Genomic DNA, 23,665 nt, shown 5'->3' with positions numbered 1-23,665 from the left:
GTATATTTAGTATTATAATCTTCTCAGCATTGCTGTATACCCCAAATTTTTATATATTAGATTTTCACAGTAATTCAGTTCTATCTATTTTTGTTACCGATGTCTAGTTTGATTCCATTGTGATCTGAGAATATGCTTTGTATGATTTCAACCTTTTAAAGTTTATTGAGGTTTGTTTTATGGCCCAGGATATGGTCTATCTTGATATATGTCCTGTGGGCATTTGAAAGCCTGTGTACTCTGGTTGTCTGGTAGAGCTTTCATAAATATTGATTAGATCCTGTTGGTTGACAGTCTTCTCTATATCCTTATTGATTTTCTGTTTAGTAGTCCTATAAATTGAGAGTAGGGTTTGAAGTGCTCAGTTACAATGGTAAATGTTTTACTTCTTTCAGTTCTATCAAGTTTTGCCTCATGTGTTTTGATGTTCTGTTGTTTGGTAGATGTACATTTAAGTTCTTATTTCTTCCTGGTGGACTGATCCAGTTATCAATATGCAATGTCCCTCTTAGCAGTTTTCTGTTAAGTCCTCTTAATTTATTTTAATACAGCCACTCCTATTTTTGATAAATGTTTGCATAGAGTGTCTTTTACCATGCTTTTACTTTTGAGCTATTTGTGTTGTATTTGAAGTGAGTTCCTTATTAACAGCATATTGTGGGATCACATTTTGCTTGTTTTTAAATCTACTCTGCCACTCTTTGTCTCTTAATTGGTGTATTTAGACCATTTACATTTAAGGTAATTATTGATATGTTAGAGCTTAAGTCTGCCATTTAATTATTTGTGTTCTTTTTTGGCTATTTGGTCTTTAATTCCTAACAAATTTTTTGCTAAATACAGGATTCCTGATTGTTTTCTTTCACTTATTGAATAACGTGCCACTTCCTTCTGGCCTCTATGATTTCAGATTAAAAAATCTACTATCATTTAAATTAGTGTTCCCACATAAGTCATGTTTCTCTCTGCATGCTTTCAAGACTTTTGTCTTTAGTTTTCAAAAGTTTAGTTATGATGTGTCTGTACTGGCCTGGATTTCTTTGGGTGTTTACCAATTGTGGTCCACTTAGTTTCTTGAACTTGTAAATTTATGTATGTCCTCAAACTTGGGAAGTTTTCAGTTATTTCTCTGAATACTTTTTTGATCCATGCCCCCCACCCCCACCCCACTGCTCCCCTTCTGGAATTATGATGATAAGTACTTTGCCTCTTTTGTTACTGTCTTGTATGAGTCTCTGATACTCGTCTTTTAAATTTTTACACCAGTCTATTTTCTCTTTGCTCCTCAGATTAGGTAAATTCTACTCATCTGTCCCCAAGTTTAATACTCTGTCATCTCTCCTCTACTAGTGACTATATCCCATACATTTTTATTGCAATTATTTTATTTTCTAGTTCTATAACTTCCATTCTTCATTAAAACATTTCTTACTGCTATTTTCTAGATTTTCACTTGTTTTAAGAGAATTCAATTTCATTGAAGCATTTTTGTGATGATTGCTTTAAAATCTTTGTCAGATAATTCCAATACCTGAATCATTGTAATATTGTCATTTGCTGGTCTTTTCTCTTTCATGTTGTGAATTTCCTAGTTCTTAGTATGATGAAGGTTTTCTATTGCAGCCTAGATATTCTGGATATTACGAATTCTCTGAATTTTATTTAATTTTCCTAATTTTAGCAGGCATTGAGGTGTTACATATGAGCCAAGGAGGTACGTATGTTCACATTTGCACTGGGCTCTGCCAATAGCACCCCAGCAAAAGTGGGCACTGACTCACACTGCCTCAATGCAGACAACAGGTATAGAAGTTCAGGTATAGAAGTTCAGCTCTTCCCTCAGTTCAACTAAAAGCTTCCCATAAAAGTGGAGCACCAACTCACAATGCCCTTTGGTCTCCAAGTTATATATAAGACCTGCTCCATGCTGAGCCCTCTGATGCCAGGAAAGGAGAAAGCAAAGAGCTGACTCATACAACTTTGTTGCTGCCGGAGGAGGCTAAATCCCAGCTGCCTGATGTGCCTTGCTGACATTAGCTGAGGAGATGGTGGAAATGGAATGCCAACTAGCCCCATGGATGAAGACTTAGCTTCCCCTGAGAATAATGGGAGTGAAGCCTAGCACTGACTGCCATGCACTGGCTTAAGTCACACTGATGCTGGACAGAAGCAGAGGCTCATCTCACAGTTGGACCACACTGACATATCCTGGCAGAGGAATTGGAGTATGACCTCCTTCTGCCTGTAGGAGAATTGGAAGTCAACTGCCTGCTTAGCATTGCTGACACTGTCCTGGTGGTAGGTTAGGATTGCTTCCACCTATTTCTGTCAGGTGGAAGAATCAGAATACATTGCGTACTTCTGAGGGGTGGTGTGGCCATTGGTGTTTGACTGCAGTTAGGTGGGTATTATCAAAAAGATTTTCTGTTGTTATACTTTCCATTTCCTAATCCTTTGTCTAGAGCAGTGATTTTCAATTGGTGTGCTACAAGAGGATCTTATGTGTGCTGTGAAAATTTTTAAAAATCATTAATTAAATTATTTTCAAAAGAAATTCAAGGCAAAGTATCTTTTCTTATTCTTTTTTTTTTGATCAACATAATTTAAATGTGCCATCAAGTTAACTACAGGTTCAAGTGTGCTGTTAAATAAAAAAGGTCAAAAAACACTGGACTAGAGAGGGCAGGCTTTTCTTGGAGTTTTCTTCCCCTGTGCTTATTGGCAGTTCCAGGTTTAAGACTTTCACAATGTGCTGTCTGGGACATATGGGAGACAATAGGGAATTTTAACTGCCATTTTGTTCCCAAAGTCTAACTGTCCTTATACATTGCTTCTTATTCTACCTTCTTGGAGTATTCCTAGGCTTGTTTATCGTGTTATATCCAGGGGGGTTAAGTTGTGAGAGGAAACCACTGTGACGCATGGAGCTATTACATTTTGGTGGATGTGGAAGTCCCTCTATTGAATGTAATTTTAATCTTTACATATTAATCTATACCCTCCATTAGCTCATAAACAATGTTCTGCATATCTCAGTATCTTCTACACGTTCCTTACATAATTTTTCTAACATAGTGACACTTGGCACATGTATGGTAAATACTCAAAACTGAATGCTTGTTGTGTGAGAGCTATGCATCCTTGCAGGGGTGTCCAACCTTTTGGCTTCTTTGTGTCACACTGGAAGAAGAAGAGTTGACTTGGGCCAGACATTAAATATACAAGCACTAATGAAAGCTGATGAGCAAAAAAAAAAAGAAAAAAGAAAAAAAGAAAGGTCATGATATCTGCCACCACAGATAAGCAAAAAAGTCCTCCTGTAATCCCCAGGTAGTCTGTGGGCCAAAGGTTGGCAGCCCCTGAAAAAAAGTCTGTTTTAGCATGGAGCATATAAAAATGCATGAGCCAGCTGTCAGAGCTGAGGAGGGACAGACTCAGATGGTAAAGGAGAGAGGCAGCTCATCTGTATTGATGGTATTTGCTTTTCTAATCTCTAATATTATATAAGGTATTTCTGGATTGGTCACCTTCACCTTCCAAGCTAAAAGACAGTTAATCCTAACAAATATTTTCTTCAGTGACTGCAACCAGCTTAGTTTGCCGTACCTTTCCTAGGTCCTCACTGCCTTTTGAACTTGAAGGATCTAACTCCAGTAAAGACAAGTCTGAGAGTGTTTGTGACTGAAATTCTGTTGCTGGACCAATAGCATCCAGGTCTTCCCAATGAGCCCTTTCATGTTGGAGATGTAGCATGCAAGAAAAGCAAATCTCTGTCAAATTTCTCCAACTTTACAAGAACTACTACCTTGGACTTCTTCCTCTAAAACATTCTTAGCACTTGTCTATTTTCCTTACTTGCATTCTAGAACTATAAAAACGAGGCTTCATAGAGAGCTGGTATTTTGTGTATTACTGTTTATTAAAATAATGTGTTACAAACTATGCTACTATTTCAATAAACACAGTTTGGAGGCAGTGAGTAGCCCAAAAAGAATAAAGCAGGTCACTTGTGTTTCCCTGTTAAGTCAGAATTTTTGGTTATAAACATTAAAATTTAAGGTTGCAGGAGAAAAGAGACTAGTGGCAGGGGAGGAGGGGAGAGTCTCTATGAACTTATCTCAGGCTTAGACAAATATTCTAAGACCAACATAAAAAACACTCAGCTGATTCAATGAGTGTCTTTGAGAAATGTACTCATCATATGCTATAAAGAAGCAGCCACTCATTAGTCACATTTTTTCAAATTAGAGCCATGACCTAAAAATTAATTATCTTTCTTATGTAATTCTATTAACTTCACACTTGCTCCACCAAAACATGAAAAGCTTAATATACAGTATGAGCAGCTGCTTATTTCTCGATCTGTTTGTCAAGACGAAAAAAAAAAGTTGGTTTTTAAGTAATCCAGTGGTTGGAACTCCTAATGTGCAGTCACAATGCCATCTAGTGGCTATAAAGATTAACTATTAAAAATGCTGTTCGTTATGGAACAAACACAGAAATGTCCCTTTCATTAAAGATTTACTCTTACTTGGAAACCTTATTGACTCCAAAAGCCACTTGTTGGTTAAGAGACGCGATGATTTTGTCCTTCTTTTTAATCTGCATTTGGTTTTCTTGCCATCGAAAAGTCACTGTTTTCAACTGTCTTTTGAAATCCTGATCAATGAAAAATATTATTTCACAATTAATTCTGTTCAAGTCACCAGAAATGAAAAGACAAAAAAAAAAAAAAAAAACCCCAACCTGGGCCCTTTTTATTTATTTCTTTTTTTTGAGACACAGCCTCATTATGTCGCTCCCAGAAGAGTGCCCTGCCATCACAGCTCACAGCAACCTCAAATTCTTGGGCTTAAGCGAATCTCTTGCCTCAGCCTCCTAAGTAGCTGGGACTATAGGCACCCACCACAACACCTGGCTATTTTTTTGTTACAGTTGTTATCACTGTTATTTGGCAGGCCTTGGCTGGGTTTGAGCCTGCCAGCCCCAGTGTATGTGATGGCACCTGAGCTGCTAAGCTACAGGCACCAAGCCCAAACAGGGTCCTTTTAAAAAATAAAATACCATTAAGTTTGACATTTTAAAAACTTCTCACTTCCCTCAGATCTAATGACAAAAGTACTTACTTCACACTGATAGTGCAATTTATAAAGCTGCCGCTGGCGAGCAAGCCTTTCCTTTTCTGTTTCTCCATAGTCTGCAGCTACCTTGCCGGATGAGCCCTATTGAGCAAATGGAATATACATGTTCCTTATTTTTCTCTTAAAAAAAAAAATCACTGATATTTTGATTATTTAAAAGAGATTTAATGTTGCTATCTTACTCCTCTTCGTGTTTTTTGCCTCAACTCAACTATCACAGTTAGTTCAGATAAACCCACCTCACCTGCATTATAGCATTCACTAAACAATACCAGCTGCTGCTACTACTGGCTAACACTAACTGCATGCTTACTATTTTAAGCATTTTTTGATAATGTTTTTATTATCATAAGAACTGTATCAGGAAGGCATTCATTATTCCCATTTTAGAAATAATAAAATTAGTAAGTAACTTGCTCACATTCACATGTTAAGTAAAGAAGACTGAATTCTAATATAGGTACGTCTTAATTGCCCAAGCACTATAACATCTCAGTTCAATGTTTATCTTACCTACTAGATTTTAAACACTATACTAAGAGAGACCATGTCTAAGTATAGCTTTTGACACAATGCAGGTGTTAAATGCTTTTGAATAAATGAACAAACAAACATTTTTTGAAAGGTATGTGACATTTTGATTCTATTTATGAGTTCTCAAAATTCTTATGGCTACTGAATGAAAACCAGAGGTCCCATATTTAATTAAACTTTGGTGTGACATCAAAAGATAAGAATGTCACTTCAGTTAAAATGTACATATTCTAAATGAAAAGAAGGAAAAAGGTATAGCAATTATATAAATATTGTTCTACAAGCTAGGGAATCATTTGTACTAACAGTATCCTTAAGACAATGAAAATTCCTACATACTATGTACCATTATATTTAAACCACAGAACAGATTCACTGAATGCTCATGGGTGGGTAAAATAAGCTACTTTAAAAAAAATCATTTGCTTTAAGTGTTCTATTGAGCAGTTAAGTCTTGTTTTTATATATGTATGCCTCTTCATATACAGGGACATCATTCTACAGTGACTAATACCAGGAATGGAACCAGAAAAAATCGTTAGATGTTAATATTTTTTTGTAGACATTTCATGGTAGCAATTAGATTTAATTCAATAAATGAAAGTAGCTTTGTTTTACAAAACTATTTTTCTCATGGCATTTAATCCAGTGAGATTATGCCAATTTTTTTTTTCTTGTGGTATTCAAAAACCCTTTGCAAGAAATCCATTGATAATCAACTCTGCCCCATAGTTAAAGCAGGAAATGATTTGAGGGTTAAAGTGATGTTTCCAGATCCTGGGAGTTTCTTCTTGTACTATTTTCTTTCACATATTCCCTCAGACCTCTTTTCCTGTTTTTTACTTCCTCTCACAAAGCACAAACCACTGGTTGCTCGAAGACTCATGCTGTTCCAAGAATAACAGGGAAAACACAAGTTAACAATAGTATCTGAAAGAAGGAAGGCAAAGATGTACCCTCTCCGATCATTCTCACCTGTTCTATCATGTCCAGAATATGCAGTTCATCCAGGCTGTAGAACTTGTCTTCTGTTGCAGAATCCTCTTGAACATCACTTGCATCATCTTTTATAAATCCACTGACTGAATGTGGATATGCTTGTTCATTCTTCAAATGTTCTTCCTTTTCTGCCATATATGGGCTAGAGTGGAGACACAATCAATGTGATCTTTTTTAATTGTGTAGTGCCTTTCACCTACGCTATTATTTCCCAAATTAGAATTGTACTAGTCTCAAGAGATGTTCAGCATTAGAAATAAGGGTTAGTGGTCAAAGAAAGTTTGGATGCTTTCTTTTGAAGATTCACATCAGCATATTTGAGATAGCAATCAATCAAGGTACCTATTTAATTCTGTTCAGCTCAGTGTTTTCAAGGGTTATGAAACTACAGTGTTCATTTTTCAAATTACAACCATTAATATCAGTTACTTTGAGAAACAGTACTTTGAGAAATATTGGCACACATTTCTACATCTGCTATATTATTTTACCATCATAACATTATTTTTTTTTTCCCCACAATTTTCTTGACAAGTAGGTTGATTTAATCAACCTCAGTGCTTAGGTCCAATGCACAATTTAAATAGAAGGTTGAAAATAGCAGCACAAAGTAAATTATAAAATGGAAGTTTCTTTTGTAATAGGACTTTTTAAAAAACTGCAGTAATAACATTGATTTCAGAAACTGAACTACTAAAAGGGACCACTTAAAAAAATGAAAATACTATATATACATAGAAAAGGTACAATAAAAATGCAATGTAAGACTAAAAATTGGTACACCTGGCTAGGGCCATGAATGGAGCTTATAGGACTGAATGATTATGCATGAGTAAGTAATGAGTGAATGTGAAAGCCTGGGACATTACCATACGTGATCATAGACTTTATAAACATTGTAAACTTAGGCTGCACTCAATTTGTTTTAAAAATAATTTAAATGCACTATGATGTTTGGTGACTCTGTCACTAGGTGATAGGAATTTGTGGTAAGAGTTTTTCAGGTCCATTATTATTTTATGGAACCACCATCATTATATATGCATTCTCTGTCATTGACAGAAACATTGTTAGGTAGTAAGTGGCAAATAACTATACAATAATAGCACTGGAATAATATAGAAAAGCATTCATATTTCTAAGAGATGCAAACTAAAGCAAGAAGTAAAATTATAATAATGGCTGGGATTGACAGCACTTCAACAAGGAACAAGTTGTCAAAGGAAGCATAAAACGTGAAAAAACAGAGATAACTGTTTAAACAGGAGGACAGGTGTATACATATATATATGTATGTAGGTGTATGTAGGTGTGTATATATATATGAATATATATATAAAATCTTTATTTTTGTGTATATTTGAAAATCTAATTTAAAAACAAAGTTCCTTGGGAGATCTGATCACCATCCAGATTTGGATCTACAATGATTGATAACACTGTTTCACCTTTATTAATTTATTTTCATGGCATTTAGACACAGCCTGAAAAAAAATTGCTGCTTCAGTGGCTCAACTTGTTGCCAAGTGAAAACACATCTTGGATGATTAACTGTTTTACAAACCAAGTGGATCATGTCCATAAACAATTAGAAAATATCAATTACAATAGCTTTAAAGTTGACAAATATATTCTTGCTGCCATTTTAAAGACATCCTATGTCCTCAGATGTCTCTATATTCAGTTAAACTTTTTGGTGGGAAAAACGATCACTTCATTGGACTGTCTCCCCCCTTCCTTCATCTATCACACTGTCTTCCATCATGCACAATATATCTCACAGTGATCCTTTGATATTAAAATGTTTCCATTAAAGCGTTAAAATTCATGAGACACAACTACAAAAGGGATTGCACCTAATAAATTCAAAAATTGTGACCTTTGTTGTTTGTACTCTCACAATAACCTGAAGTTTAAAAAAATGGTTAAAATTCACTGTCAACATCAGGGCTTTAAAAACCCTCAGGTTAAATTAAAAAAAAAACAACAAATCAAACCCAACTTTTTGGTAAATGTGGTGACTGGGACATAATAATGATTTGTCCTTCAAAGTTAAGTCTAACTCTAGATTTGGCAAACTATAATATAGATTGTATTTTATACGATTTTAAGCTAGACACAAGTTAGTTCTTGAATGAAGCAGTTAGCATCAGATGACTCTTGAGCAGCCTTACAGAAAAACGTAAGAGATTCTATTCTTCCAAAGCAAATGATAAATTAACTTTTTGTCATGTCCTGTTAAAAAATGGGGACTTATGATGACAGAGGACTGTCCTTCCTTCTCTTAGTAAGAACACTTTCCAAAGAAAGGCTGTGTCATATTGGTAAAGTATATTTTGAAAATACTAAAAAAAAAGTTAAAAATTAAAATAAAGTATACTTACACTTCATCTTCTTTTGAGTCCTTAATCTGAAAAACAGCATCAAGAATTAGTAATCTATATTAACTATATCAATAAACATAGTGATATGACTGCATGTCGGTCACTGTTTCTCAATTTTTTTTATCACAATCATAGTAATACATCTTATATCATGATGCTGTATGTACTTATACATATATGCATATTTACACATAAAACTGAAATATAACTTCCCTGAAATAAATCTTACCCATGTGTGATGAATGTTAGTATATTTTATTCCTATTTTGTTTTATTTCTCTTTTTTAAATGGTGGCTGTGACCCACTAAATTGATTTTATAATCTACTACTATGTTTTGAAACATAACTTGAAAATCACCCATTCTGATATATATCGGGATAGGTGGACATACCCATTTATTCCTACACTATATACAAGGGCTCTTGAATATGTACATATAAAAAGAAATCACAGTGGTATATATTTTAAGAATCTTATAGAAAAAGAAGTAATAAGGAGATCACAAATGGGAGAAAATCTTAAAAAGCCCCAAATGCTATGTTTATTAAAATAAAGCTATAAGGGCAACATATCAAGTAAAAGTAATATTGGTAACTTCAACACATATTAAAGTTAAGAATATCACGGTATTAATATCTACCATCTCCTGCTTACAAGAAACTTTAGAGCCTCCTTCTCCAGAGATACAATGCTTCACAAATTTGTTTTGCTTTCTTATCTGTATACCAAGAGTATTTTTGTGCTTCAGTGTCTCATCTTCTGCTCAACGTTCAGTGACAATTTGATTCTATAATTTAGAATTACTGACTTCTGGCTTGGTTCCAGTGTACTTGAATACCTGAGTTGAAAAGACTTTTGGTTGTTGATAATGAACATATGTAGTATAGTTGATTATTTCCCAAACTCCTTTTTAGCTCATCCCATGATAACTTTATACCAATGCATGTACCTGCCTCTCATATAGGCATCTCTACAACTTCCCTCCTAAAATTAGAGAGGACACTCAATTTGAGGGTCTGGCTTTATTTCCTGTCATGTTTATTTTTTCCCAAGGCTTCATCACAAAAGTGTTCCATTCTTTTGCCTACCCTAACCCTGGGGGTGGGGTGGGAGGATTTAATTAACCCTCAAAATAGTTATTTGTTCAGATATATTAGAAGATAAATAAATACTAAATTCGTAACTGAAGAAAAAGATCACATAGAGTAGCCACAAAGTTCCTATACATACTAGTTAGAAGTTATCTGTACTGTCCCTTATATTTGCTACATAAATTTTCCCTTTTCTTTATACTCCTCCAGAAAGTCCGTAAGGTATTTTTAGGATGACTGGTCAACATTTGCAAAACAAATAATGAACATTATTTCATGCCAGGGAGACTTTGTCATCACTCCATATATAACACAAGCAAAGTTGTAAATGCTATAATTTTTCAAGAGAACTACTGATTAGAGAATTTGGTTGACTTCATTTTTATAACTGATTGCTTATGCTACAACCTAATCATTCTTTGCACCTATAATAACAATAATTGAATATTTGGAAAAGAATTATTCCATATGCATAAATTCTAGCATTTTTTAGATCCTATAGCATTTTTTAAGGTCCTAATTTAAAATTCAGGACAAAGATACAAGATATGCTACAAGATATAAGATATACCATCTGTCTACTAATGTCCAAATTTTAAATTGATAAAATTATTGTATTTTTCAGAAGTATCTCAATTTCAGCTAATAAAACAAATTCAAAAAAATATCAAAAAAAATATTAGGATGTTAAAGAAACAAAAAAGTCCTAGATTTTTGTTAACATTTAATAAGAAACTTATAATGTTACTAGTCATAAATTTTTGAGTAGTGGTTTATTTAGTTGTGTTTGTTGCTTGTTTAATTTCAATTTGACGTAGAAATGAAACTTTCCATTTAACTAAAATTGGAATTTGAGCATTACCGTATTTTGGAAATAATACTTTGGAAATAAAGAAGAGATGCATCATATACCCTTGGTATTTAGCTTTGAGGTGTAGCAGCTGTGAATTTACTTGGTTAGCTTTATGTGGTATTAGACTTGGGACTTACTAATATTTTGACAAAATTGAAAATATCACTACAATAATGAACTAAGTTGTATTCTATCAGGTAAGAATTTGTTTAAAACCTTTATACTCACATCTTTAATAAACAAAATCTAACTTTTAAAATAAATTTTGAATGAAATTGTTATAATAAATGATGGTTATGATAAATATGAAAATAACAACATTATTATCAGATTAGCAGTATACATTTTATTTTGCTTCTGACCTGTAAGAATTTTATAAATTCATCTTCATTACCTTAAGTTTCATTAATAATTAAAATTTGTGTATACTTTCAAATGACTAGTAACGTAAGCTCACCATATTGTAGTTGTGCAAATATTCTCATTCAGTTTATATTAATGTATTAATGTTTATTTTTAATGTATTTTTCAGGCCAGAAAATTAACATTGTTTCATCTCAGAGTTTTCATAATACAGTAGTTAACTGTATGCTTGATTATAAAAGTTTCCTGGATTTCCCTTTCAGTTTTTCCAGTAATTAAGAGACCTGTTGCTAAAACGGCTATAGATAGTTACTTGTTCATTTTCCAACTGTCAAAAAATCAAAGAAGAGGCAATGAAAGAAGTTTGTACTTATACCATTTTTTGTATATTATTGCATTGTTGGCACACTCTCAGACATAAAGAAAGTCAAGGTTTCTTAAGGTTTCAAAAATGCTTCTGACCATTTTAATAGGGATATGACAAAAATAATCTATTCTTAAGACCATGAGTAGCATTTTTAAGATGGGGGGTAGGCAGAAATTCATTCAGTAACCCAGTCTATTTATTTGTATATGAAACGTATAAATTATAATTTAGGAAAGTAAAGTATGGTATACTATTTTAATCATTCAAGATACAACATAAGTAGACTTCTCTATAATCATATATTCAACAAGCTATTAAATCTCTGTGTTAATGTCTATTTGGACTAACTTAAATTCTAATAATGAATTCACATACAAGTATTGAACTCAAATGTTCATAATCAGACATCCTTCTATTATAATGTTATTGTAGTCTCTTACCTTTTTATTCTTTGTCTTTTTCTTTTTCTTTGCTTTACTTTTAACCTAGTAGGTAAGAAATATATCGTTTAATATGCGAGTCAAAGTACACATAAGTTATTTTGCAAAATATGTTTCCTCTAACCCTTAAGATCTTTTCTCTCCTAATATTTTAGACAGTATTTCTGTCTACAGTCTATGAAACAATTTTCATTTTAATTATTTTTATTTTAATGTTAATCTTTTGCCTTTGAAAAATCACTGATGAAAAAGAACACATAAGGTTAGTAAGTAGACTACTGATAAAAACTCAGATGCTCAATTGCACATGTGCCTGAGTAACGAAGAAGGAAAGCAATTTTCAAAAAGCAACATATTCATGTCCATAGATGAAAGATTAAGCTTAAGAAGAATTTAGTGACTATAAATGTCACCACTTATATGTAAAGAAGTATAACAGAGATTCCATCCTGCATAATCTAAATTCGACCTCTCTGTAAATAGGATTGAAATACTCCTGTTTTCCCTTTTTTTCTCTTTCTTTTATTCCCCACCATACTTTCTTCTATTTTTCTACTACCCTCCTGCATCTACTTCCATTAATCAGGATAAAGAAATTTTTTCAGAAATCTAGCATAGTACTTGGTATATAACTATTCAATAAATCTTGGCAAAATAAATGGTTATGGAAGGAAATACTGGGGAAAGAACCATTCCAATTCAGGCTCTGTGTGAACAGTATAATAAATATAAGTTAAGATCATCTGGGATATTTAAGCACATGCAAGGAAATAAAGGCTTAGAATAAGTTCTTGTAATTCAAACATTAATGAGAGCTTATACCTCCTGGAGATCTTTAATAGATTCTGTTGAAGACTCGCTGGGTATTGAAGCTATATCTTTACTCATTTCTGCAAACTGTATTTCAGAGTTTGATTTCACATTTATATTGTACTCCATGAGAGGCGGACTTAGTTCTTCTTCCTCATTCTGTAACTCTTCTATTTCAATACCTAAATATTAAAGACAAAATCTCAAAATCTGGCTGGAGCAATTTTAGCCTCTTATCAGTATTATAAATATTTTTAATAAAACCCCCTGAAATAGAAATATTAATATAAGACATCTTACTCTTTTTAATTACTAGATAAAAATGCAGTGTCCATTTATTAACAACAAATAATAGGTACATGTAGTCTGTAACCAATCAGTGTAAACCTGAATACTATGATACCTTACTGGTATCTTGAGTAGATTCTTGAAATTAGATACTCTAGAACTTAAGCAGATTCTAACTACTAAGTTTTTGAGTGTCCTGACATTGCCTATTAATACTACAACTGGTATTATTTTAAGACATAAATTTCAAACACAAAGAAGAAAAAGTTACAAGATCCACTTTCTACTTTTTCATAAGAAAAGTATCAATCCCCTATTATGTGACCTTTTCTTTGACACCACAATCCTTGATACTGCCCCAGAAACTCAGTCTCAAAACATGTGGACTTTGTCTGACTGGTCATAGATAATCCAACATTCAATTTCAAACAAACCCACGGGATTGTTTTCTTAGGTACAATTTTAACTGCAGAATAGGAATTTCATTAAAAAACAATAGCACAAAAATGGAAATTAGAAAAATAGCATCTCTCAAGAGGGACTTTACCTAACAATTGCAATCAGTGTAACCTGGCTTATTGTACCCTCAATGAATCTCCAACAATAAAAAAAAAAAAAAGAAGAAGAAGAAAAAAAAGAAAAAGAAAAATAGTATCTCTCAACCTAGCAAAAAAGTATGTAACTATAAACAATAGACAATCAACCAGATAAAGTTACATATGCTAAACAGACCATATGAGTGGATAGGCATTTTTGTCTGCTAAAGTGTTCTGTAAGTAAAACGTTAGAAAATTGTCCTTGGGTTAACCCTGGAGCACATGTACTAAGACAAAGGTAGAGTAAGAATCACTCTAGATTCAACTGGCCAGTAGTAATTTAGTCACACGATTTTAATGAACGGTTATAGTTTATCATATAATTTATCTGACCAAGTAAAAACCCCATAGGTAACCATAGGTATCCTAAGTTAGAAAATCACTAAAGCATTTTTATTTTAAAATACTTACGCTGACTGCCTGTTATTGATTGTAGAGCAATTCCTATGGTACATAAAAGAAAAAACTTAGATGTATAATTGCAAATACAACCAACAGATGTCTGACTGGAATTAAGAAAAGCCAGAGGCCTTTTACACTACACCAATTGATTCTATAAATAAACTGTAAAAATAACCAGCTTTGCTCACCAACAGTTTAACAAGGCACAATCTTAAGACTAATACATAAACAATATAAAGCTCTGACTAGAAGAAGAAGTAAACAGTAATTTGATAGTTCGTTAACAAATAAATCCTAGAACATAAGCAGTTCAAGCCAAAGAGCAAATTCTTACTTTTTACAGTCCAAGGCCATGAAACAATAATTAGTTATGAAACAAATCTCCATTGAAAATTTGAGCCCCTTTTTCTTCTGAATTACCCAGAACATTACTTCCTCTCTTTGCTCACTAATATATACTGAAACCTACAATGTGCATCAGATTGCATTAGCCTGTAGAGACTGAATGGTTAAACAAACAAACAAAAAAGACAAGCTTCATGAAAATTTAGGGGGATGTGTGTCTGATTTAAACTATCAGACACACAAATAAAAACTCCAACAGTATTGGTTGAAGAAAGAGATGTAAGATGCCAAGAAAGCCTCTATTAAAGGGACTTGACCAGTAAGCTCTTCAGAATACCTGAATAAGAATTGCTTACTAATTTAATGCCTTGAATTAAATTAGTACTCAAAGCTCTTTCTCAAATATTACCATATTTCTCATGAACTTTTGTTTAAGAGAGCTGGAATTGGGCAATAGCAGTTATCTCTGGGGGGGTGGGGGGGAACCTGAACCGTTTCAAAAATTACTAGAAACTTGGGAAGTAGTACATTTAAATAGCATCAGTGGTCATCAGTTGCTCTGCAGGCTGTTAATAACTTGGAACCAGGAAAAGTCACCCTGAACAGCAAAGATTTCAGTGATGTTGACAAGCGTTGAATTCTTATGTCTTAGAAAAGAGCTAAGAAGTGATCCTGGGATATGAGAGAGAAGGTCTGAAGTCTTCCTCATATCAACAGATTGGAAATGGTGGACACATAAGGTTATCTGATTTTTTAAATTATCCACAGTCATTAGATAGCTGCTAAAATTTTGAACAAAACATCAAGATTCTGCCAGAAAAGGGCAAAAGGATATCCTCTGCCTCTAAAAGGGAATTCCTGAAACCTCATAGTACCTATATTTCATGGTTTTAGGCATCCCTAATTTTGAAGAAATGATAAAAGTCTTCTAATTAAAAATCTTCAATGATTTTTTTCTGAAAATGAAAACTTTATATTTTTTAAAGGAAAAAAATCCTTTAACTTTAACTCTCTTACATTAATCTCAGTAGTGCCAAATTTTTTAGTATAATAAATATTTATGTTTTATACCTTAACTCTTGTTTTCCTCTGAAACAATCTTCCCCATCTTCTTCACTTGGCTAACTTCTATATATCATTTAAGAACCTTTAACTATTCTATTCTTCAGTAAACTTTTTTAGACCCCCCCCCCTTAAACTAGGAATTCCCTCTAGTATTCTGGAAACGTCTCTGGCAGTATAATTTGTTACCTTCTTCTTTTTTTTTTTCTGTCTGTTACCTTCTTGATGAAGCTATTTCTGCTAAATTGGTAAGCTCCCTGAATCTGCTGTCCTTAGCACTGCACCTGGAGCCGAGCAGACACTCAGTGAAGGTTTATTGGCCGAAGTAAGTAATTATTCAGTACCTTGCTGATAGCAGGATAACATCCTCTGTATGATTTCTGGTACTGGTATGCCTAAGTAGATGGATAGCTGATGGTAATCAAGGGAGATATTCTCAATGGGATTCTCCTTCACTTTGTCAATATCCTCTTGTTTCATCCCAAGGCGCAGAAGAATATCTGAAACTTTTTGCCAAATTGAATTGAATTGTGACTCAGTGAGACCATTCATCAAAATCTCACTAAGGAGAATATCCCTGTATTTGCACAGCCTCAGGATGTCTGCAGACTTAGAGAGATCAGAAGATGGTGGTTCCATATTCCAGCCTTTCTTGGGTGCAGGGAACACATTCAAATGTTTTATGAGAGCTAACAGGAGACATAAGTCAAACTGTTTGGACTGTGGCAGCTCCTTATTTGGGGGATAAAGTAGATGCCATGATCCACCCAAAGGATGATTGGTCCAAAGGTGGTTGTAGTAGGATTCCAGCACATTCTTGTGTATAAGCAGCTCTTTTTTCAAAAGAAGGGGTGGCATAGCTTCATCAAATATTTGCCGGACAATGTCAGTACCAGAAATAATAATTATATGAAGCAGATGATAGAAATAATTATAATCAAGTTTGAAGATAGGCATTTCATCTGAAAATGAATTTTGAGAAGTCAAGACATTCCACATTAATGCTCTTTTTCCATGTAGTCTCTTACATTATACCCTAAGTTCCTATAGGGGAATTATTCCAAAAGAATGAAGTACAGGTTAGAGCTTGGCCATAGCCAGTGCTCTACAAGCATGCTGCTTTCTGTAGAAATACAGACAAAAACAGTATGTTCCCAAGCAAAAGTAATCACAAATACTAATCACCACAAAAGCATTTTAGCCATCCAAGGTTTTATTCAAGTAAACGAGCTTTGGTAACCAAATGGCATCAAAGTATTAGGTCTTTGAAAATTCTGAAATTTGCCAAGAATAGTAACTGCAAATGGTTAATTATACTTTACTTAAATAATTATACATTAGCCTAATCAGCACTGTCTAAGAGAACATTCTCTGATAAAAATATTTTGTAGGTGCTCTGTCCACTATTCACTGACCACTGGAAATGTTGCTTGTATGGCTAAGGAACTGAGCTTTAAATTTTATTTAATTTAATTAATTTAAATTTAAATAACCATATATGGGCAGTCATTGAGTTACAACCATCTGACTTACATATGACTTGAACTTATGAACAGAGGCCATTACAGCTAAGAGGTAAATTACCTTTTGTAACTTACATACAAATTCAACTTAAGAACAAACCTTCAGAACCTGTCTCATTTGTAACCCCAGGACTACGTGTATACCTAGTGGCTACTATATTAACTCAGATCTATAACAGGAAACAAAGGGATCTCATCTCTTGCTACTCAGGTCTGTGTAATCCACAGACCAGCGGCATCAAACACCCACCTGAGAGCCTATTAAAACACAGAATCCCAGGCCCTATTCCAGACCTACTGAATTGGCACTTGCATTTTATTTTTGTTTTATTTTATTTTATTTTATTTATTTATTTATTTATTGAGAGACAGAGTCTCATTATTTATTTATTTATTGAGAGACAGAGTCTCACTTTGTTGCCCTTGGTAGAGTACAGTGGTGTCACAGTTCATAGCAACCTCTAGCTCTTGGGCTTAGGCAATTCTCTTGCCTCAGCCTCCTGAGTAGCTGGGGCTCCAGGTGCTCGCCACAATGCCCGGCTACTTTTTTATTACAATTTGGCTGGAGCTGGGTTCGAACCTGCCACTCTCAGTACATGGGACTGGCGCCCTACTCACTGAGCCCCAGGTGCTGCCAGGGGGCACTTGCATTTTAACAAAATCACCGAACATTTCAAATGCAAATAATGTTTGAAAAGCACTAATCTAATAAACCTCAAGGCCTTAACCCTTCAACAAATAAATTAATGATTAAGTATGCATTTCATCAATGAAATGGAATAAGACATGAGACTGACTTATTCGGTATTTTTTTGGCTTGGTAGTCCTTCCAAATAAGGAAAGTAGACTGAGGTGAATTAGAAAGGAGCAATAATCTAGTACAGTATGGTATTTGGTTTTTGTATGAACATCAAAATATTTATCATAAAATGCAGCTTTATTATTTTATCCTTCATGATTCTGTGTTTGAAGAGATTTTTTAAATTAATATTTTTGCATGGAATACTCATACTGTGGCGGCAAATGAAGTGAAAAAGCAAATGACTCGGGGAGCTTTGTCTGGCAAGCTGACATTAATTGCTACCATGCAAAAAGGGCTGCTACCAAACTATTCTTTCATAGGCCCAGGGACTTTTTATAAGGTCTGTAAGTACTGGGTGGGGCATTTCCTAGCATACTCCTAAACAGCAGGCCTAAGTTTAGACTACTTGGCCCTAAGCCCAAAATGTTTATTCCTTCCATGTAAAGCTACTCTCACGGTTGCTCTATTAAGATGGAATGCAAGGGAAGAGGGGTTGAGGAAACAATCTCACTATTCAGGTCAGGGCTATGTACCAGACCTAGCATGGCAAGGTAATGTGAGAATAATACAACTCTTTCTGTCTCTGAGTGCTCACCTATACCAACTATTCCCTGATGGTGTAAACACAAGCCCAGTGAATTGCTCATGGCATGATAATTTACAGATGAAATGAAAATTTTTTACATACTTTTTAATAGGAGGCATGTAAAAATAAAATAATACCTTTTGTATTAAATTTTAAACTGATCTTCGGTCTTATATCAGTATCAGTTATTTTCAGAGACATCAACTTTTTATAACTACAAGTGGAAAAAAATTAAGTTAGATAATTATCAAATAATACCAAAGGCAGGCAAGATTTCTAGTATAAGCACAACTAAGTGATTATTTTCATCTTCTACTCCTGGAAATAATTCAAAAAGGAGAAAAATAAATGAACAAATAAAAATCACCAACAATAACAACCCAACATTGTCATTTTCATTGGTTTTAACAGTAAAGTAGTTATTACTAGATTTGATACAGAAGAATCACATGACAAGGTCACTGGCAAGAAGGCTGTGTAGTAGCAGGGAAAAAAAAGGAAAGAGAGCTTTATTATACGAAAAAGAAAAGAAAAAGACAGCAAACCTGGAACGCTTTCCTGGCCATCCCATTTACCACATTTTTTTTTCAATTCTTAATCCAAGAAAAATCAAATCATTCAATATCTAGTAACTAAAAAAAAAAAAAAAAAACTGGTATATATCAATAAAAATAATTAGAATAACTAGAGGGAAGAAACAGAAAAATTCATTAAATAGATTAAGCACTGGGTTAATTTTCATCTGTTTATTACCATTAAACAAATGAAAAAACTTGTGGTTTGGCTTTGAAATGAACCTTGTCATAGAAAAAAAAAAATCTGTTAACAAAAATTCTGTAACACAATACAAATATTGGGCAACAACACTAGAATGTAAGTGTAAGGAGGACAAAGATTTTGGTGACGGTTGTTTTAGTTTGGTGGTGGTTGTTAACTGATTTTAAGTCCAATACCACTACAATGCTGTCAACTAGGCACTACACTGGAAAAATTTAAAACTCTAACAATATAAAGGACTGGCAAAAATACTGAATAAAAGGAAACCTCCTATACTGCTGGCAGAGAGTATAAACTAGTAAAACCAGTGTGGAAAAGAGTTGAGCAAAATCTAGTAAAGTTGAAGATATGCATAGATGGCCTAGCAATTCCACTCCTAGGCATATATATTCTAGAAACTTTTCTGCACATATACAACAGGAAACGTGTAAGAATGTCCCTTACGATATTGTTATAGTCTGAAATTGGAAATAAATATCAATGGTAGAATGATCAAAAGAGTGAAGCAAAATGATGAAAAGCAAAAGCAATGAAATGAATGAACTACAACTATAATATAAGAATGAATCATACAAATACACTGCATAGTTTAAAAATACATAAAAATAAATGTTCCCATGTATATGAAGTGCAAAACAAAAACATTACACTTTTAAGTAATCGTATATCATGGAATTTATAAAATATGTACAAGTAAAACACATGAAAATAATAGAACAAAAGAAAAAAAGAAACAAAAAGATGTCATTACAAGGTTCTTACACCTATATACATGCTGTGGTATATTATTATTCAAAATTGGATGAGTTAAAAATGTGTACAGTAACTCCTCAAGCAACCACTAGGGAAAAAAAAGTAAAACTAATAAACCAAACTAGATAATAAAAACCAGAGCACAGGGAAAATCAAAAAAACAGGAAAACAGTAGATTTAAACCCAACCACATAAATAATTATACCAAATTTATATGGAATACAAAACTCCAATTTAAAGGCAGAGATTGTCAGATTGTATATAAAAATAGTAAGACCTATGCCAACCTCAAAAATCTCTCCTTAACTTCAAAGACATATGTAGGTTGAAATGGATGCAAAAGGATGTTCTGTGGAAACTAACCAAAAGAAAGCTGGAGCATCTGTATCAGACAAAAGAGACGTAAGGCAGGAATAACATCCATGATCAAACAGGATGTTATATAAGGATAAAGAGTCAAATCATTAATAAAAAAAGATAATAATCCTAAATGTGTTTTTATCTTTTCATAAAAGAGTTTCAAAATACACAAATAGACAAAGACAAAATATGAATAACAAATATCAACATTTGTCTTTCAGGAACTGATAGAAAAAGTAAATAATCAATAATTCCAACCGATAATCATATAAAAAGGTGACACAAAACTATAAGCTAACTTCATCAAATGTATGTATGTACTCCACTCAACAAGAGCAGAAACAGATGTTTCACATGTAAATAGAACATTCATCAAGATATACAATATTATAGGTCATAAAACAAATCTCCACATATCTTAAAAGACTGTAATGCTAGAAAACATATTCTGGGACCACAAGGGAATTAAACTAAGAATCAATATCTGGAAAGATAAGTTGAAATATCCACAAATGTTTGGCAATTAAACAGCAAACTCCTAAATAGTCCATGGTAAAAACACATAATGTACTAGGCACTGTGAGTTGTGCATATGTGTTTTTACCATGGATGCGCAACTAGGCACCAGAAAACACATATGCGCAACTAGGCACCAGAAAACATTTTGAATAGAATAAAAATAGTAATAATAATAAAAGGCTACATATCAGTATGTATGGAACACAGCTAAAACAATGGTTAATGTGGTAGCAGTTAGTTAACAACAAAGGTCTAAACTTTTACTTCAAGAAAATCAGAAAAGCAAATTAAACCCAAAGCAAGTAGAAGCAAGGAAATTACAAGGAGCAGAAATCAATAAAATTAAAAACAGAAAATTATTAGAGAAAAGTCAATAAAACCAAAGTTGATTATTTGAAAATATCAATAAAATAGATAAAACTATAGCCAGAATGGTCAATAAAAAAAGAAAAAGATACAAATTACCAACCTTAGGAATGAAAAATGTGACATCATTAATGAGGCAAGGTCTCTTTGGCTGAAGGAACCAGAAAACAGAAGGGGAACCATGGCCACCAAAGACAATGAGCAAATTTCAGAAGGGAAAGAGTCAGAAGAGATCCCTAGATTCTTTCTAGCCACATGTCTGACTGACCACAAAACCACATACGTGTAGAATAGACTAAAAGCAGCTCAGGTAAAGGCAAAAGGTCTCAACTAAGAAAGATCTGGACTAAGACTGGAACCACAACCTGAAAAAGAGTTCAAATTCACATCCTGCCAAGTTAATGTCCTATCAGAATAAAAGTAATACTACCAATAGGGGAACAATGGGATTCAGAATCTCTACATCTATTTAACAGATACCACCTACATGCCAAGCATTATGCTGTGCTGAGAACATAAGAGAAAGTAAGACAAAATTCTGGCCCTCATAAGGGGTACAGTCAAATGGAGATACAGTAGTACTCCATAGTTGACCACCTCCCTACACTGTCCACCTTCTAAAGTTGACCTAATTTTCACAGACCAGACATATTCTAAATGGAAGACTGACTTCTATATATATTGACCACCTCTGTTAAGTTGTATCTTGACCATTTGGAGTGAAATATGGTATTAATTTACCCTTTATAACTTGAGGGTTATAACAGTTGGGTCCACTCTACACCAAGGGATAGAAAGTATAGCCTTTGTCCCTTAGTTCTATTATTTTTTCTTTAGTATAAGTTCTTTCTTCATGTTTATTATTATCACGCATTGGATTAGGCCTAAAGTCCTACTGTTTATCAAGTATTGTGGAAGACTTCTTTCAACATAAAGACTAGTCTGAATTATAGGTACATCCTATAGGTGTACAGTTACTGAAAAAGTTAGTTAATTAAGACACGAAGGCCCAAAGAAAAGAACTCAAAGAATGACACTGAAGGAAAAGGTTTATTTTCTACATTTTCTGGAAAGCAGTGACCAAAGAAAGATGGCAAAACATTTTGATGTTAGCAAGACCATAGTTAGCAATATCCAAAAATGTAAACATGAGTAATTGGAAGAAAAGCAGAGACCCACAGTAGAAAAGGAGGAAAACTTCCTCCGATAAAGTCCACGAAGCCACCTTAAGCTGGTTCAAACAAATGAGGGCAGTTAATGCCCTCATCTCTGGGCTGATGATCAAAGAAAAGTTGCTAAAAAATTTGCACAGGAATTCAGGGTGGCAGATTTCCGGCAGCAAGTGGTTGCCTTAAGAAATTTAGACTGTGACACAAGATCTCCCAGAAAGTCTTATGTGGTGAATCCAGTGAAGTTCCAGTAGAAGTTGTGAAGAGTTCATCAAAAAGTTCCTAGCCTTTGCCAGAGGCTTCAAAGATGATACCATCTTAAACGCTGACAAGTGCAGACTCTTTTTCAAGGTGATGCCTGACAGGAGCTTCATCATGAAAGGTAAAAATGTAAGAGTGGAAAACTTTCCAAAGGATGATTCACAGTTCTGCCTTGTGCTAGCTCAATTAGAAAGAAACTGAACGCCTTGGTGATTGGTAAATCAGCAAAGCCACATGTATTCAAGAATCTTAAGCCCCAAGATCTGCCACTTGGAAATTGAACAAATGCAAATGAATAACTAGTCCCTTATTTTAGGATTGGGCAAAGGGTATTGACCAAGGAATGAAGAAGAACAAATGGTCTACTCTACTCACAGCAGACTGTTCCTGTCACCTGCAAGTGAATCATCTCAGTAAACTTAAAACTATAATTTTAACAACCTCAAAATTCCAACCTCTTTACCAAGGCATCAACTAAAACATTTAAAATGCACTACTAAACCCAGCTCCTACAGTGGGTCATTACTAAAACACATAAAACACAAACCTGGGTAGTCTGCCTGTGGAAGCAACTTCATCTGCCCTGTCAGCTAACACTCTAGATGCTGCCTTCTGACTGGATCAGTTCTACTTGCAATAAAGTTCAGCCAGATATGACACAGAATTGTTTCAGGAAAGTTAGATTTGTCAGAACGTTAGAGTACAATGTTTTGGCCCCATCAGACAGTCCATCTACCATGGTGTAGATTTTGAAGGTTTTGTTGCAATGAACGATAAGATAGCAACTTGTAATGGACCGGACCCAGAAACAATTTTCTAAGTGATAATGAATGAAGTACAGAGCAGCATAAAAGTGCAGCTGAAGAAGAGAA

General features: G+C 33.9%; 1 protein-coding gene across 4 annotated transcripts in view; it reads right to left on the bottom strand.

Annotated features, from left to right (window-relative positions):
• DZIP3 (DAZ interacting zinc finger protein 3) overlaps positions 1-23,665 on the bottom strand; it is a 109,395-nt gene that overhangs the window by 32,250 nt on the left and 53,480 nt on the right. For 3 of the 4 annotated variants that reach the window (XR_008374922.1, XM_053565215.1, XM_053565216.1), the window contains exons 13-21: positions 18,726-18,802; positions 16,022-16,639; positions 14,280-14,312; positions 12,997-13,166; positions 12,175-12,219; positions 9,059-9,084; positions 6,651-6,816; positions 5,127-5,222; positions 4,532-4,659 (exon numbers count right to left, since the gene is read on the bottom strand). Coding sequence is in view for 3 of the 4 variants with exons in the window: in XM_053565215.1 (XP_053421190.1) it covers positions 4,532-4,659; positions 5,127-5,222; positions 6,651-6,816; positions 9,059-9,084; positions 12,175-12,219; positions 12,997-13,166; positions 14,280-14,312; positions 16,022-16,639; positions 18,726-18,802 (1,359 nt within the window). In the remaining variant the exon portion in view is untranslated. The remainder of the gene's footprint in view (positions 1-4,531; positions 4,660-5,126; positions 5,223-6,650; positions 6,817-9,058; positions 9,085-12,174; positions 12,220-12,996; positions 13,167-14,279; positions 14,313-16,021; positions 16,640-18,725; positions 18,803-23,665) is intronic. The other variant, XM_053565217.1, reaches the window with a different exon arrangement.

Source organism: Nycticebus coucang, chromosome 16 (assembly GCF_027406575.1).
Source record: "Nycticebus coucang isolate mNycCou1 chromosome 16, mNycCou1.pri, whole genome shotgun sequence".
NCBI classification, from domain to species: Eukaryota; Metazoa; Chordata; class Mammalia; order Primates; family Lorisidae; genus Nycticebus; species Nycticebus coucang.
Note: the sequence above shows the minus strand (reverse complement) of the source record. Positions and strands in the feature narration are given on the sequence as shown.